The sequence below is a fragment of the Plectrocnemia conspersa genome, unplaced genomic scaffold (assembly GCF_051122295.1).
Source record: "Plectrocnemia conspersa isolate PC_06_02 unplaced genomic scaffold, ASM5112229v1 ptg000004l, whole genome shotgun sequence".
Taxonomy (NCBI): Eukaryota; Metazoa; Arthropoda; class Insecta; order Trichoptera; family Polycentropodidae; genus Plectrocnemia; species Plectrocnemia conspersa.
Window position 1 is genome coordinate 15,448,564 of NW_028277168.1, and position 18,150 is coordinate 15,466,713.

The 18,150-nt window shown below is 28.9% G+C and overlaps 1 protein-coding gene across 2 annotated transcripts in view; it reads right to left on the minus strand.

The window, feature by feature from the left end:
- Positions 1-18,150, minus strand: part of sif (guanine nucleotide exchange factor still life) — a 257,972-nt gene that overhangs the window by 214,952 nt on the left and 24,870 nt on the right. The window contains exons 9-19 of one of the 2 annotated variants that reach the window (XM_088184510.1): positions 17,058-17,261; positions 16,818-16,911; positions 16,451-16,652; positions 14,515-14,758; positions 14,284-14,449; positions 14,160-14,216; positions 13,977-14,097; positions 13,797-13,868; positions 13,354-13,407; positions 11,603-11,857; positions 11,408-11,540 (exon numbers count right to left, since the gene is read on the minus strand). In XM_088184510.1, the coding sequence (XP_088040636.1) occupies positions 11,408-11,540; positions 11,603-11,857; positions 13,354-13,407; positions 13,797-13,868; positions 13,977-14,097; positions 14,160-14,216; positions 14,284-14,449; positions 14,515-14,758; positions 16,451-16,652; positions 16,818-16,911; positions 17,058-17,261 (1,602 nt within the window). Of the gene's footprint in view, positions 1-11,407; positions 11,541-11,602; positions 11,858-13,353; positions 13,408-13,796; positions 13,869-13,976; positions 14,098-14,159; positions 14,217-14,283; positions 14,450-14,514; positions 14,759-16,450; positions 16,653-16,817; positions 16,912-17,057; positions 17,262-18,150 lie in introns of those variants that run through there. The other variant, XM_088184509.1, reaches the window with a different exon arrangement.

The window sequence follows — 18,150 nt, forward strand, 5'->3', positions numbered from 1 at the left end:
CATAAATGCAGATCAGCACCAACTTATGCATAGTTGAGTTTATTATTGTCAAGCACTATATGTTATAATTATTTATATGTAAAAACAGCACTATGTTTAGGAACAGTTTCAGTACAGGCCTTTGTTCAACCCTTAACGATTACGGTGCGAAGGTCACTCTGTGAGGTCGCGGGCGGTTATTGTTATCGCTGTTGTCACTACTGCTCCTGGCGGTGTCAACACAACAACCGGAAGCGGAAGCAGCGGACATGGCGGGAGAGGAAAAACCGGTGCGGCCGGCTCAGCGCGCCGCAGCGGTGTGCGCGGACAAGCAGGTGGTTTCGGCGATGGAGGAGGCGATCCGGGCGTAGGTGAGGCCGAATATGCCGCGGGGCCGACATAACCTACAACGCCAGCTACGGCGGAGCCCTCTGCCGGCCCCGGAACGTGTGAATGTGTGCGTGCCAGGGTGGGGGCGCAGCGGCGCGCGGGTAGCGGGGAGGAGAGGGCAGAGCCTCCCGCTAGCGGTTAACGTGACATTGAACGGTCGTTACGCGGGAGCGTTTCAATGAAACAATCGCCGCCTGAAATCGCGACGCGCGTTCAACGTTCAACCGACGTCGTGGCGGATGGATGCAAGGGTGGGTGATCGAAATCGATCCTCCTATGCGACCGAATGCATCAAAAGTCGCGACGGGCTACCTTTACTGGCGCCACAATCTCTAAAGTTAAACTGCGAAAATAAATTACTAAAAACAAATGTGGTCTATTGTAAAACAGATTTTGGGATGGACTCTACAAATGCTTATTCGTTCGTTGAATAGATTGATTATGAGTGGAGATTTCAATAATACTGAAATTTTCAATACCGGTATTACGGGTATTAACAATATTATTATTATTATTATATTTGATTGACAGAAAAAATGAACCGAGTACCACTCTAATGTTTCACTATGTTTATTGCTTAGAAAAACCAAAGCATTTGAATACCTTAGCAATTATTGTTTTAATATATTAAATAGTTAAATTGCAATTTCATTAATTGTAAAAAAATAAAACTAGCACAACATCGTCTTTGACAAAATATCGTCATTGATCGACAACTTCTGGATGCCTCCTAAATTTTCCTCCAGTGGCCAGAACATCACTCACCAATTTATTCCAATAAAATATAATACTTATTATTTTTTGCCAGTTATGATATGATTATCCGAAGTGCGTAGGAAATTGTAAATATGTTTGATCTAACTGCGACATATTTTTTTAAAAAACAGATTTTTATGAGTATGATAATTGTGATATTTTATTATGTAATTGTTTTATTCCAATTATTGTACATTTACTATATATTTTAAGATATCTCGATTATATTTATTTTCGAAAGAATAATCTCTCTTTCCTATTTATTTAAGTTCATGTTAAAAGTAACATTTTTCCAATTTGGGTTAAAAATGTTTATAAATACGTAAATAATGCATAACCCTTTTAGTCTCAGACAATTTGCCCCATTTTTCAAATCATTGATTCGAATTTTTAAAATAAATTATGTTATACGTGCGTTTTAAAAACTTGAAACTTTTTTTGAATACTCCCAATGATGTAAGGTAATAAAAAGCAATAATATTTAGTTATTAAAACGATAAAAAATAAGATTATATTTTTCATATTTATTTACTTAAAAAAATGAAAGTTTGCTGTAAAAAACACCCGTCAACCCATTAACTTATAACTTATTTTAATATAACCTATGTTTAGTGAAGTAAATTTGTATATTATTTGAGTAAAAATATATCTGGATGGAGATAAAAATGTACAATAATAGAAAAAAATTAATGAATGCAATACCTGCTTTAGTTTTTCCTAGCATAAAAAAATAAGTTGGCATGATTACTAGGAACTGCAAGGTACCGTAAGACTTGCCTGAGATAAAGCAAATGTATTCCTTTTATGTTGACACGTCGCGCATATCGTACAAAAATATCGATTCAAATACAAATATTTTCGGTACAACCGGTATTTCATTTTGTATTACCGGTAGTAGCGAAGGGAAGTTTTTGCCCTAATACCGGTATTAGCGGTATCTGTACTACCCATATTGCAATCCCTAAACAATTTTCTATATATACATTGTTTCTGAACTTAGACATCACGCAAATTACATATGGCTTTAAACAACAAAAAAGAGATCTGCCTTACAAAAGGGTAGAGCAAAAAATAATATAGAAATCGTGCAGGACACCCAGTATTGCACAATGACCACACACTTTCAAAATACCTTCATAAAAAAAACATTACAAGAAGTAAAGACACGCATCGAAGACAATACGTTCGCATCATTTGCCATTAATCTCTCCGATAAGCGTCAACAAATAGATATGCGTTTCTGAATATAATGCAATTGTATCTCAATTATTCTAGTCAAAGCTTTATCTAAGAATATATACAAAAGTTGTGACACTACTAAGACTCATAGACCAGAAGAGTAATCAAGAGATCACGGCATCACAGACTGTCGCAAGTGATGAGAAAAACATTGGTTTCACCTGAACAAACGATTGCCACTTGACACACTAGCAGAAACTCTCAGATTTTCAAGATTTAAATTCTGACTGATACCGACATCTACTACATTTCTTTATATACAAACGTGGTAAATTATTTATAATAGTTTCTCAAAATAAACGTTAAGTGTCTATAAATAAATGTTTAATGTTAGAAAGATATTAAGGAAAAATAAAACATACATTGTTTATTTCGTTTTTAATACTTTATACGCCTCATATAATATACATATATGATAAGTCAAGTATACTGTAAGGTTTAAACGTGTGTCTGTTGTCATTTATGTTTTATATAATATTTTATTATTTGCTAAATGTAGAATGCCATGTATTACGCATATAATATGTAGATACATATATAGTTTCAAGCATTTATCTAGGAGAAGAAATATAATTTATAAAACGCATATGTTTTAAGAACTAGATTGCTATGAATAAAATAAAGTGTGTCAAACGGCTTATTAAGATTTTTTCTAGCATAATATTTTTCATAATAGATATACATAACTAAGCAAAGATTAGTCCTGAAAATACATAAAAATACCCTTTGGCTATTCTCTTTCAACTTAAAATACCAAAAAATATTTTGGTTATTTTTCGAATGTGTTAAGCTTTGTTATATTTTGATAAAATTACACCTAAATTATAGTTACAGCAGTTGAATTTTAAATATGACCTACCGTCAAAGTTTCCGGAAAATAATTAATCAAATTGATATTGTTAATTAAATGTAAGTATAAACATAAAAGTTTATTTTTAATAAATTTGACGTTTTATTTTGTAAGTAAAATATCTACATTTTTATCTTACATGTATCGTGGGTAGTCCACCAAACTGCGCAGTTAACGCTAAGGTCATTCAAACAAATAAAAATGATATAGCAACGCGTTTTGAAAAAAGAGCTTATACCAGCCGCATTAACCCCTCAATTAGCATCATAAAAACAAACCGTGAATAAAGGATGCAATAGAATGCGTCTACCAGCGTAAAAACCGCTATTGAAATATATTCTTTAAATATATCACCTTCAGAATGTATTTTAACTTATTCAAGGCGTGAAGATGTGTCGTTGTTCAAATGTGCAAGCGATGCAATTGGCCAACCAAATTTTGCATCTCTGATTCGACAGAGACGACTCGAATCAAGAGTATAAAAGTTCCGACATTTTGTCACATCACGAAACGATCAACTAACTCGAGACAATATGATCAGAGACAATTACACAAATCGAAACGGCAGACGAACACGAAAAACTTCAGCATATCATTCAGAAGACATCACTTCAACTTAACTGAATAAAGTGTTATCAGCATTCTAGCGTCTATTTTGGCTGCAAAGTCACATCCTTTGGCTTCAAAACCCAATGTATTATAAACATATTATTTTCGTAAGTAAAATCGTGTTCATTTATACAAATTAGTTAATAGCAATTTTCGAGTAAAATATTAAGAAAATATTTGAACTATGTGATTTGAGATTTTATTTAAATATACCAAGAATTAGGGTTTTACGGTCAAAAACATCTGGATAACTAAAATATAAAATTATTACATATCACAAAAAACGCTATGCAGTTTTTTTTTTTAAATAAAATACAGTCCGAAAGCATAAAAATCACACTATTAATAAAAAATATCCAATTTACAATGAAGCCATACTAAAGTCGGAGTATTGTCAGAAAACGGAAGCGGAAACGATGTGATACATTGAGCGAACTTATGTTTTGTTATAAAGGTAGATTTAAAATATAAATACTATATATACATATTTCCAATCGAAAACAAATTATTAAAAAATAACCTGGTTGCCATAGATATATTTATATCTCACTTCCATCACCTCTTTCTATGCCATGTTATCACTGAGAAGTTAAAAAAAAGTAAAGTAGTGTAAATTTAATATTTAAAATATTTTTACGCACTCTCGTGTGTTACATCTGTTACACCACTGTCACTGTATTATAATTATTGTGAATCTTTTGTTTCAACATGCTAGGTATTAATTAGTCCAATACGTTACAGCGGGGTAAACACAATTTACAAAGACTTAGTAAGTAGTGGGACATTAAACTTTAATCAGAGTCTGTAAATCAGTAGCATATATTAAATGTATTATCACAGTTAACAATTAATAAATGTCACTATACACGACCTATCTTGATTTTATTTTAGTTACATATATTGATAGTGATACGTGATATTATAAACATTTAGGAAAACCTAATCTAATATATATTATTCAATCGAAATTAAAATTATGTAATAATAACTAATTCTAATTACACAGACACGATACAACTGGAAAGCACTATGGTTCATTGGGAATTCGAACCCGTGTCTTTTCAATTATTATTCACTGACTTATACCACTGATATATTGTGCTAGTTATATTTGATTTTATTTAAAAAATAAAACATCGCAATGTAGAGAATACAATTTTATAATATTAATAAAAACGCCCATAAATACATAGCAATGATAACCTATATTTTGTCAAATAAGTATTTATTATGTATGTTATTTAAAAAAAGCACTGTCACTGTCTAATAAAATATCTAGAATTTTATATTAAAAGTTAATTTATACCAAAATCACGCCGATACACGCACGTATAAGCATCGGCCTTGCAAAAACTTCGTAGTATACGTGCCACAATGTCCAGAAAGCACTTTTAAAATACCTGATTATATCGCATTCCGCTTTTTAACAAACCGCCACGTCATCCCGTCGAATCATTCATACGATCACATAATATTAAATTTTTTAATATAAATATTTCCAATAGATCAAACCCGATAATACGATCGCCCACAAAAAAAAACGCCCGTTGCCTAGAAGCCGCGTATAAATAATTCAATTACATCCACAACCCATCTTTGATTCGCAGTTACGATTCATTGATAGTAGAACCTCCATGAATTCGGAGGCCACTCAATATTGCACGACTTACGCACGTGTATGTGTTCATTATTGAGCAAAAAATCTTGTAACTATGCCATAGTTTTTATCGTAAAGGTCTTGAACATTTTTCAAAAATTAACAAAATTTTTAAAATGCACGAACATGGAAAACAAGCATTTTTAGAACAGTTAACAAATAGTTACAACATATGAGAACAAATTTTGAGTAGATATCATTAGACTGATTTATTACATTTCAAACCCTAAATATGATAATCAAAATTTACCAATTAAAAAAATACGAAAGACTAGTTAAGATAAACCAACTCTGCAAATAAGCATCTTATAATGTCTGTGCACACTATATTACGCCACTTACTATGTATTGGTTTTTACTTTATGAAATTGCAACTAATGATATATTATTTTTAAACCATGTTTTTTTAGTTTCAATTTAAAAATAGTTTAAGAATTACTACGAAGATTTTTCCAAAAAGCATGCTCTTAATTGAAGTAGGTATTAAGTTATTAAGTGCATAACTTATAATGCACAAAATAAAAAAAAACAATTATACTTTCTTACATTTATCAAATGTGTTTTCATCTAAAAACGTGACTAATGCTCAATGAAATAACATTAGAAGCCTTGGAAAGCACTGGCAATGTAATCCAATAAAGTCTAAATCGTTAAATTAAATTTATAAATAGCTTATTATACGGCCTAGCTATTTAATATATATATATATATATTTTAGCATATAATTCTGTGAAATACAAATATAAAATGCTTAGTTTTTTATTACACTAAATTATAGTAAAAATAACAATATTCTTTAAAGTATAATACGTATTTTGTTAAAATCATAACGAAATATCACCGGTCGTTCACACTACGACGATCACATGATATTTGACAGAACTTTTTTTTTGCGCTATAAATATTATTTTTCAGAAATCAACACATCACATCAAAAGCGATATAATCGTATTGATATAGTGTAACGATCAAATATATGAAAGACAAGCATTTTGTATCGAAAATATTTTGGCAATCAACATTCGGCGATCCCTAACCAATATATCTTATAAATAAATGCATATAATGATATAATCAACTTGCTTTCTTGATGTATTTTATTTCTTGAGAAATGAGAACTCTCATTTACACTTCTCGATTTTTTTTCGAGAATTGCTTAATAAAAAATATTTTGAATATTTAATATGTGATTATAATAATAATATAGTATTGTTGATATCTGTTTATAATTATTGATCAGAAAACTGAGTAATCTTTGAAGATGGAAATTTTTAATAGAATGATGATTTGTTTTAATGAACGCAAATAATCAAAGGACCAGAACGGATCAATCTACTTCGATTGATAAAGTTAAAAGTGTTCATACCGGCTGTGGCTAGTTCTCACTTTTTATATTTCTAACTGAAAAAAAGGAAAATACTTTTTGGATTATTAAATTAATAGCTGACCGGGAAATTTTATGGCTCAACTCTGTGGAAAACCCGCATACATTTTTGTAATCTGTTAATTCTAACGTGAAAAGAATTTTCTTATCTAATTATTAATATAGTTTTTTAGATTACCACAGCAAAGATATGGCTGATTGAAGTGGTTGAAAAAATCGTCAGCAATTTGTTGTCATTCAAATACTTTTGACCTCTATTAAAAGCTTTCAATAAAGCATGCATATTTTTAAGCATCTAACATAGATCCACTCTTTTTCATGCAGCGGTTGTCAAACATTCAAAAATATTTGTACAATTTAAATTTGTAACAAAAAAATCTTAGTGAAAAGTCAACAAATTTCAGGAAAAATTAGAATTTTCAATTTAGAATGTTTCTCGAGAAGAAGTACTTCTACATGAAAATATAATGAGAGCAATGTGTATTAAAATTTTTCCGACATTTCACTTTATAAGCTCTTAAGCAAACCATGCATATTTTAAAAAATCTGGGTTGGACCCATCTTTTATTATGCTGTGGTATAAAAAAATCAGCAGTTTTAAAACAAATTAAAGTTTCGACAAAAAAAGGCTCTAAAAAATATGCTGATTTCTTGAAATAAAAATGTTTGATTTGCCATATTTTTTGCGAAATTCTTAAGGAGATATAATAATCGAGTAATTATATTATAATAGTGATATTTGTCTTTATTTAAAATTTATTTTTTGGTTATTTTTTATATGCATTCAATTATTTCTTATTTTACAAAACTTCAAGAATATATTCTAGAAACGATTTTTTTTACTAAATGACGCCTCATAAATACAAAGTAAATGATTCTTGCAACAAATGTGTTTTTAAATTTAGCTCTGTAAGTTTGCGCATATTATTTTTATAGGAAAACTTAAAAGAAAAAAATTAATCTGTTCCGTTAGTTTCGCAAAAAAAAAACGCAAGCCAAAATGTTTTTTTTGTAAATGCCATTAAAGAATGAAAGATGAATAAAACTTAGATTTTGTCACTAAGCATAATGAACATGTTTAAAAAATTCAAAATTATAATGCAAACAAAGATCAGTATTTTTTTTGGTAAAATATATTAATGAACAATCTCTTAAAGTAAAGTATTTTTTTCCAGAATATATCCAGTCAAATACTAGTTTTGATTTCGTTATCAAAGGTCTAAGGATAACATAGAATCTGAAAAAATTGCCCACCCCTGGTATAAAACATCCGCAATGCAGCTACGCAGAGTATCTGTTTAATACACAACCCTCAACTCTCACATTACTCGCTAATTACTAATTGTGTGTTTAATATTTCTTTTAAAAATACCGGATTTTTTGGCAAGAGCGATATTTTTGTGAACTTGATTTAAAGATATACTATATGTGATCTACCAGGGCCGCATTTGGTATATACCCATTAAGCTTTCAATAAAAGGATCGTAAGTTTTCATCTCAGTCGCAATTTCGATTCGGCGAAAAGGGGCGCCCGTAAATAGAGGGCGCCGCGCCCGTGTGTTTGTACACACTCCCGCAACATCTCAGCTGCATCCTAAGAGACCACGTGACGTCATCCCGATCGATATACCGAGCCTCCGGGAGGTTTAAAGGGACACCCTCGGACCTGCTCGCATCCCGCTCACACGCTATATCGCCATCTCTCTCCCGCCTACTGCGACCCGGATATTTTCCAATTTCCCGGAACTCGACCCCGCGCGCTTGCTTCGCGCTTTCCCGCTTCCCGCATCCCGCTTTCCCGAAAGGCACCGTGCCGTCTCGCTAACGAGGCGTTTCTCTCACTCACTCTTCTTTCTATCTCTCCCTCTCTCTCTCCTCTCTCTCTCTCTCTCTTATTCTCCAGCTTTTCTTCTCGCCGATAGAGCGCGACGTTCAAATGATTTAACGCGATGGCGAACTCTCTAGGAACGGAGTCGTTTTGTGATTTATATAGGGGACTCTGCATCTTTATTTGGCCGAATGAGGACCGTTTATCAAGAGAGATCTACGCTCATACAGTACATTATATAAAATAAAATATACTGCTTATATGAAACATATAAACGTAAAATTATATTTTACGCATTATTTACACATCAATTTGATATAAAATAACCTAACTCTAAACATTAACCTATAAGATTAAGACATACATAATACAATACAATACAACATCGATAATTGATTAATTATGATAACAAAAGGCATAAATACAAGAACGTGTTAACTGACTTTTATTGGCAATGCTTAATAATATAGACTTTCCTTTTAGACTTTGCTACTAGACTTTGCCACTAGACTTTCAAGATAAAACACAAATTGTACGATACAAATTTAATAATAATACAACTTATAATGCATTGAGAATATTAAGAGCGAGCTTAACAAATTCATGTTACAAAATAATTTAATACAAAATGTAAGTCTAACTAAACTCATAAATCAAACCATCATAATTAGAATAAAAGAACTTTTTAATTTTAAATCATAGCGTAACTATAAATTATTTCTTAATTTATAATTTTCAAGCAATTTAATATTGTATAAATTTTCACTATATTACTTTTAAGGATTTCAAAAATATTATTATAAAATATTAACAAAAATATACTTAAAAAATATGTGTGTATAACTTGGTGAAACACAAAATTATTAATAATTAATCTTATTGTCATAAAAAAAAAAATATTTATTAATGTATTTCATATGGTATAATTAAATATTGTATTTTAATTTAAAGAAACCAATAAACAGAAAATATTATTACATAATTGCGGTTTATCTAAGTTAAAAATGTATTAATTTTAATATCTTTAGAAAACTTAATATCCTATTTAACACGCTTTTGCCTTATGATCTTTCATTATTTAATGATATAAAAAATACTACCTTTTTTACAGTATTAGCACTTTTTTTATTTCTTCCATTAAAAAGTAAAATAAGACTTTTATAAAGTTTTAAAACTTTTTCTAAATTGCGCAAGATTATCAATACTATATTTACGTTTAATAATTTGAAGCATTTAAATCATGCTATAACTAAAAATATTCGTCTAAATTCAAACGATCATGTTTCAACTTATGTTTTAAATTAGAAGATATTTTAAATAAATCTATAATTTTTTTTTTATAAAACATACATTTTTATATTAATCTTTTAAAAACTCAATGATAACCTCAAATTGAAACAATCAAAGAGCATCATAATTTTTATATTAGAAAATACTATAAAAACACATTAATATAGTGTATCAAAGATGACGATAAAAACGATATTAAATTTAAATATGATCACAAAATGCCAAAGCACAGATTGTTTCAGAGCATGGAGACCACATATTAATTGTTCCAAATCTTAAGCTAAATGTAACTAAATTATTATTTAATTAATTGTTCAGAAGTATTTAGGTTTTTTTCTCAAATTTAAACCACCTTCGTTTTATTTTATATTATATTGTAGCTAATAGCAAATAGTAAACATGAAGATCGGTATACACTAGTAACATTTAAAATATCAATATTTTTATCGAGGTTGTATTGTATTATTATCCCACTAACCTTTCGACGACCCTGCATCTGTTTATGCTGCCTTTCTATATCCTGTTACTTGAAAGATAAACCATGCAAGTCTATATCAAGAAATCTTACATTTTATCACAAGTAAATGCTTGATATGATATCATTCCTTAGGCAATTTGCTAATATTTTTTATTTAAAATGCATAAGCTTTAAACTGTTAGTTACAAAAAGTAACATTTTATAAATCATTTTAAATAGTCTATCTAATTATTATTTTTGAGGTTCAAAATTTATTTAAAATAAATTTTGTTGGTATAAATTGTGTTTTAGTAGTATTCTATAGTTAATAGTATTTTTTATATTTTAAAATACAGTTTTCTGCTACTTGAAATTAACGTAAATCTTTAATAATTTAATAAAAAATGTATGTAATAAAAATTTTACTGACTACACAATTCCTAATAAATATATTCGTATTAAGGAAAGATATAAATAATATAATTAAATTAAAATTAAGCTAGTAAGACTTGAAATGGTTTAAATTTTATTAACCAATTTTCTGAACATCAAAAAGTATAAAATAGACTTACATAGTTTATCATATTTGTATACATAAATTTTTACACGCAAAATTACAAAATTAAAATCATTTGAATTAATACGCAAACTTTTTAATCCTTCCTTTTTTGTTTTGATATGTATAATAATAAATATATAATATCTTTACTAATGAAATTACGTTATTTTGGGAAATTACTATTTTTTATATATTTTTACGCCCCCAAGAAAATTATATACTCTCCAGCCTATCAGAGTGGATTGCCACCCAATTCCCTGTGACACTACAAATGCTAATTTAACACAACATATTTGAATTTTAAATATTAGCAAGAATTGCAAAAGGTGATATTTTTTGCATATTAAAATAAAATAACTAGACGCCGACTTCGCGTTTAAATTAAATACGATTGTCAAAATTGACTTACCTCGCTGGATGTCAAATAGCACAATCTGGAATCAGTACTCTCTATAGACGCCTGCTGCACCATTCCATATCGTTGAGACTCTCTATCGCTGAGATACTCTGATCGTAAACTATCTTGACGATCGAAAATGCCACTAAAATAATAAATTATATTTCAAATCTTTTTCAAAACCAATAAATCTAGTCGCAAACTCACCGTTGCTCAAAAGAGTCAGCTCTATTACTCTTATATCCGGAATCATTGAGGCTTCCTTCGTGACGAAGACTTGGCAACGAGTCCCAAGGTGACCTCCTTGGTTGACTACCTGGTCCAACTCCAGCCGGTCCTCCAGGACCTCCTGAGTTCACATTAGTACCAGTTGGACCAGTACGCCATCCGTCAGAATGTCGGAACCATTGACTCCTCGCCGATTCCCCGATACAAGAAGCGCAGCGAGAGTTCGAAACGAAGCTAAAAATATATATAATACGTTATCAGCAAAAAATCGTAAAATAGCAAATTTCTTACTTTATGCATATGCGCTGTAATAATTAAAGCAATATATTATAAGGTAATGTGAACAGTTATCGCAACCCCTAAGCCATTTATTCAGTCAAAATATGCAAATTCTGTACATAACATTGATTATATAAATATAACGTATCTTTATAGTGGTATTAATGCTAACGTTTATATTCATAAACGCTGGGTTTGCGCAATTTTAAAAAATAATAATTGTACGGCACGACTTAACCTTAACATGTATAAGTAAATCAAAATATATACGTATATATACATATGTCTATAAGCTTTATAATTTGGTACAGAAAAAAAATATATAAAATAATAAGTCAATCAATTTATTTAATTAAGTTAAATGATTGTATATTTTTATCTAACAAATCAACATCCGAAATAAATACTTAAGTTATTTTTTTGTTGCGAGGCTTATTTTTGTTGGTCATTGTTTTGAAGGCACGACTTTATATAATATATATTGTATTTTAATGATTTAAATTCTGATAGAAAATATTAAATGATTACCTTTATTTCTTTAATAAATTACACTTTACGAAATATTATATAAAAATTATCTCAAGCTAAAAAGATTTGATCGCATTTTAATCATTTAGAAAATTGTGCTTCTATCCAATTGTACATTTGCTTTTTATTTATATTTAATATTATCCATTGAAAAATATTTGTAATACGTAATTCAATGTGATAAAGTGGATGAGAGTTGTTGGTAAGAATACTCAAAAATCAAAGTATTTTGACAATAAAAAAAGCTTTTTTTAGAAAGCTTGTGGTTAAATTTTTTTGATTTCTTTTTCCAAAAAAAAATATTAAATTATTTTTATTTTGTTAAAAAAATCCATAAAAGTTATTATAAACACATCTAGTGGTCATAAAAATCTTATTTAAAGAATCAAAGCTCATTCCTAAGATGTACAACTATTTTTAAAATTGTTTCATTTTATGTACCGAGCCCACCATGTATTATTTAACTAATTTTAATCATTTTTTATATATAAAGCTCAAACTATAGGCTCAAACAAAATTTTCTTATGAAAAAATATAATTTAATTATTTCACCTGTTCTAAATACTTTACTTTCTTTCTACTTAAATCAAATCTTGCATACATCGAATTAAATAATTTAAACGAAGAAGCCATTTAACATATTTTTTCTTGTTATTTATTTTGCCGATTAGTACCCACGTGTCATTTAGATATTTTATTTTAAAAGGAATAATTGCGATGCTTGAAAAAATTAATTGCTTAGACATTGAGTAAAGTAGTATTTGTCTGCACCACTTTTTGAAAATCGTGTTTTAAGCTATGTATGTATGTAAATATAAAAGGTATGACTCTCTAAACTAATCACATGTTTCTTTACGTTTTATCTTATTCATTGAAAACGCCATAAAAACCACTAATTAGATAAAAATAAAAAACATATTTACCTGGAATTGTGATCACTCATGTAACCTTGATCGCGTTGATCTCTAATTCGTTCTCTAAAAGTAGAAAAGATATAATTAATAATTATTTATATTTTACATAATTTAATATAAGTGTATTTTAATTGATTATTTTTGATGTATTACAATATCAAAAGAGCCTGATTTTATATTAATAAGCCATTTAATATAAAAAAATCTGAGTAAATATTATACATTTAAAGGTTATTGATGTTTTGGTTATAATTACAATAAGATGTTATCTATTTATTTTTATAAATCAGTAACTTTTTATTTAAGTAAATTAAATTTACCATAATATTTTCATTTATATTATGTTATTTTTAAAGCTTTTCCCTTTTAATAATATTTATATAATTCATATTACACAATCCAAATTCAAGTTATTTAATTATTGATTAAATTATAATATATATTCTATAAACCTTGTATTGTGATCGCTAAGATATCCTCTCTCTCTGTCTCTTTCTCTATCTCTCTGGAGTTCATTTCGATCGCTGTTAATTACAAAAAAACATAAGTAAATACATTATCAAGCATTACACGCATATATCAATAAAAATATATATTTTTTCAACTTTTTACAAATTAAAAAAATATTTTGCCTGTAATACCCATCCCTTTCGGGCCTGTCCCTGCCGACGCTCGGCGGTGGTCTTTCAACGCTAAGACGGTGCGGAAGAGGCAACGTAGAAGATTTAGGACCACTAGGCGGTTGAATAGGACCTTTAGAAAGCAATTTAAAATTTAATGAGACTCCAAATTTCATATAATATATAAATAATTACGTCTCCGTGGTGGATAGGGACTTCGTTGGTTAGATCCGGGAAGACTTTCTGCAAATTCTACATAACAATCACATTCATAGATATATTAAGATTTGAGCTACAAATAAAAAGAACTACAGTGTACCTAGATTTTCCATACTCTGCGATAACAGTGCTTCGAATGTGTGCAAGCTGTAACTCTCTGCGTCCATTCCTTTGGCTAAGGTGTTCCTTAAATGCATCTCATATTCCAAAAGCAGTCTTGAAGTGGGTGACCCAGGTGTTGGAGTCGAGTTTGACTGTTGTACTTGCTAAAATTAGAATTAAGAAAAATTTAGAATTTTGTAAATTTAATATAATATTAATGGTACCATGCCTGGTGGTGATGTCCACGTCTTTGGAAGTGTTGCGGTTGATCTTGATCTGAGTTACCGTTTGAAGAACTTGGAGTGGTAGCGTAGCATTGATTGTCAAACATTACATTATCGGATGGCGGAGATAAATCTCTCTCCAGCTCGAGGTATAATCCTCGTCCAGGATATCCTCCAGCGCCACCAGTCTGGCTGACTGAGCTAGTTGTACTCTGAACAGATTGCTGACGACCAATTTCATGAGATGATCTGAAATATATTTAATAATGGCAGTAATTCTTTTAACATAATTTTATTGACAGATTAACTCACACAAAATTAATTAACATATAAAATTATCTGCTGTTTTATGTTATATTATATGCTATTTTAATATTGCCATGTTAGTGTTGTATTTCTTTCAAACAAATTCTTTTAAACAATCAAAGCTAACCGATAAAAAATATTTAAGAAGATATATGTTATATTTATGAATCATTAATAATACAATAAAAACAAAAAAAAACTTCTGTCAAGTCTTTTTCGTTGATTACTTTAAACATTTATTACAAATAACTCCGTTTCATTTTTCTTTATGAGGTCTTGTCTTAAAATAAATAATTTTAATGATCATGCCTTTTTTAATATTTATTTAAATATCAAAATAAGTTTTTCTTTTTTTTTAAATACAAAGATATGTAGTACTAAATTATTAGCCACTTTTTTTATTAATATCATGTTACGAGTATTACAGCTAAGGGCAAGAAAGAAAGTGCGCGGTCAGAATCGGCACTATCCTTTTCCGACCGCATAATGTATGTTTAAAGACTGATTAGTCGACCAGATAAATACAAAATATAAAAAAAATATATTATTACAGTAATTTTATCATACTGATCTTTAGTTTTTGTTAGTATGTATATTTTTTCTATAGCTGATTTTATAATTTTACAGCTTCGTGTTAAAATATTACATAAATTCAAAGAGATTTTTACACTAGATTTTTCTATGTATATGTATGGCTGATGTTGCTATTAATAATTATAATGTTAATCAAAAATACACAAATTTTAGTAAAAATGTATTTTGTTTTTTATATGTTCTATAATATTAGGAATATTTTAAAAGAATTTTGATTTTTATACCGGAAAACTTATTTCCTACTAAAGTGTCAAGATTTGTAATATCGGAATTTTAAATTTATTAAATATTTGTAAAAATAATTTAATATATATTATAACATAATTAATCAGAATTTTTTGTTAGAGCAAAAGTATTACAGAACAACAATTTTATCACAAAAAAATAAATTATAAAATTTATAATAACTAAAAAGATATATATAATATATAAAAATATGTATCAGATATGTTTTAGACAAATTTAAAAACCGCTTACAAAACATTTTTTTAATTTATCTATAAAATCGTATTAGCAAATCAATAGCAGTTTTTTATTTTATTTTATAAAATTAAAATCATAGAGCTTAAGAAAAAATATTTAAAATAATTAAAGAATGTTTGCTTAAAAAATATGATATACATATATATAATATGAAATTCTATTGAGTTAAATCTTGTGTGTAAAATCAAAATTAAATGTTTTATTTTTTTATATGCTAGTATTCTAGAACGCAGTTTATTTTAAATCAGATATAATACAGTAATAATTAAAAGCAAAAACTATTTTTAATAATCGGAGCTTCTTAAAACAATCATATTTTACCATGCACTAGTACGAGTCAATATTGACTATATCGTCGTGGTAACTGCAATTGGTTGTATGTCAAGTTTATATGATATTTAATTCATATAATCAGCCGAGAAGATGAGGGCAAAACGGGAATGTTTTTTGTCTCTCCTGTAATGTATAATTTATTTAGCATACAACCTATTGCAGTTACCACGACGATATATACCCTTCGTTACTTTTTTTTCATAAAAAATATGTTTAATTATTTACCTAGATCCTAAAAATCTCCCCGATTGCGAATTTTGCCGACTCGCCGTGTTGCTAGGCGGGGGATGATGATTCCCGTAGGGGCCGTATGGTCCGTAACGCCTACGGCCCACCTCTGGTGACGTCACAGGGCTCTCTGTTGAAGGCATTGGCTTCAGCATCCTCTTTAGTGTACCGGAATCCAGCGAAATTCCGTTTTGAGTGCCTGTAAGGCGATACAAAGGATCACTTAGCGAATTTCCACGGAAGGAATTTTAAATGTCCCTTTTACACAATGTAACTATTATTTCCTCGTACGTATTTGAATTTGCTGAATTATAAATTATATGTATTTGAATATGGTAAATATATAACATAATATTTTACTCACCGACATTCATGTCTTCGGTGCTTTTTGATTTTGACCGTCTAGATGAGCTGTTCATCATACTGTGATGCTGAGCTCTCATTTCAGCTTCACGAACCTGTAATAATTAAAATAAATTTGGGGTCATCAACAATATCTCATGTTTTGTTGTCAAACTTAAATAAAAAAATATGAATTATGAATAATCTAAATATTATATAATTTAAGATTACTTCATTTTATGATAATATTATATTTATTTACCATATCAATATCGCCGTAATCAATGCTTTTTGCAGACGTTAGTACATGATGCATGTGATCTTTATTGGAACGTAAAGTTCCAGAAGATTTTGAAGAAGTTGAAGTTAGAGTTCCGCCAGCTTGGACGCCCTCCGATTTTAACTCATTACCACCTGCTTGACTAGATGCAACTTGAGTTGCTTGAGGCTCGTCGTTTACACCAATCTGAAACCATTATTCAATAATTTAAGAAACTAGTTGAAAGTCCACTGCCAACAATTCTGAAGGCTCATGTTTAAAACTTTAAAAAATGTCAAAAAATGAAGAGATGTATATAAATTTTAATTTAATTTAAATTACTGGTGTATATTCATGTTTCTATTAGTTTGCATGTTTATGAACACTAGGATAAAATAACAATAATGTTAAAGTAATAATAAAATAGATTAAATAAAACGCAAGAATATTTTATAAACTTAGAGCTATTTCAATTTAAATATATGTCTCTGAAACAAGAAGGTCTAACCAGTCATAACCAGTTCAAGAGATTAAAGGATTAATGTGGTCTTCCGTAATATGTATGTTTTTTAGAATAGTATAATAAGCAGTTTATATCTTTTTTAAATCCAGAGAACACCCTTTTTGTATTTAATATTGGTCTTATGACCGCAATAGTGGCAGATCTTTTGGATGAGTTCAGTAAATGTATAATATTATTAACCAAACATCTCTTTTTCAAAAAAAATAATAAACATCCATATCTAGTATAAACCATAACATAAAAACATAAGTATTACACATTTAATAAAACACTGTAAAGGATTATAAACCAAAGGAAAGAACTAAAGTTTATATGATATAAACATATATTTGTATATACAATATTAGTTTAAATAATAAAATGTAAATAAAATATTTATAAATTCATAAGTATGTACATATATCTTTGTTGTTTACAAAAAAAAAACAAATTGCTCTAAAAAAGTATTTCTTAAACTGAATAATGTACAGTTACAACGAGAAAGTTAATTATAATAAAAACAACAGTTAGGCTAATATTATTATTTTAAATGATGTCATTAGCAATTTTAATGTAAATATCAAAAATTAATTT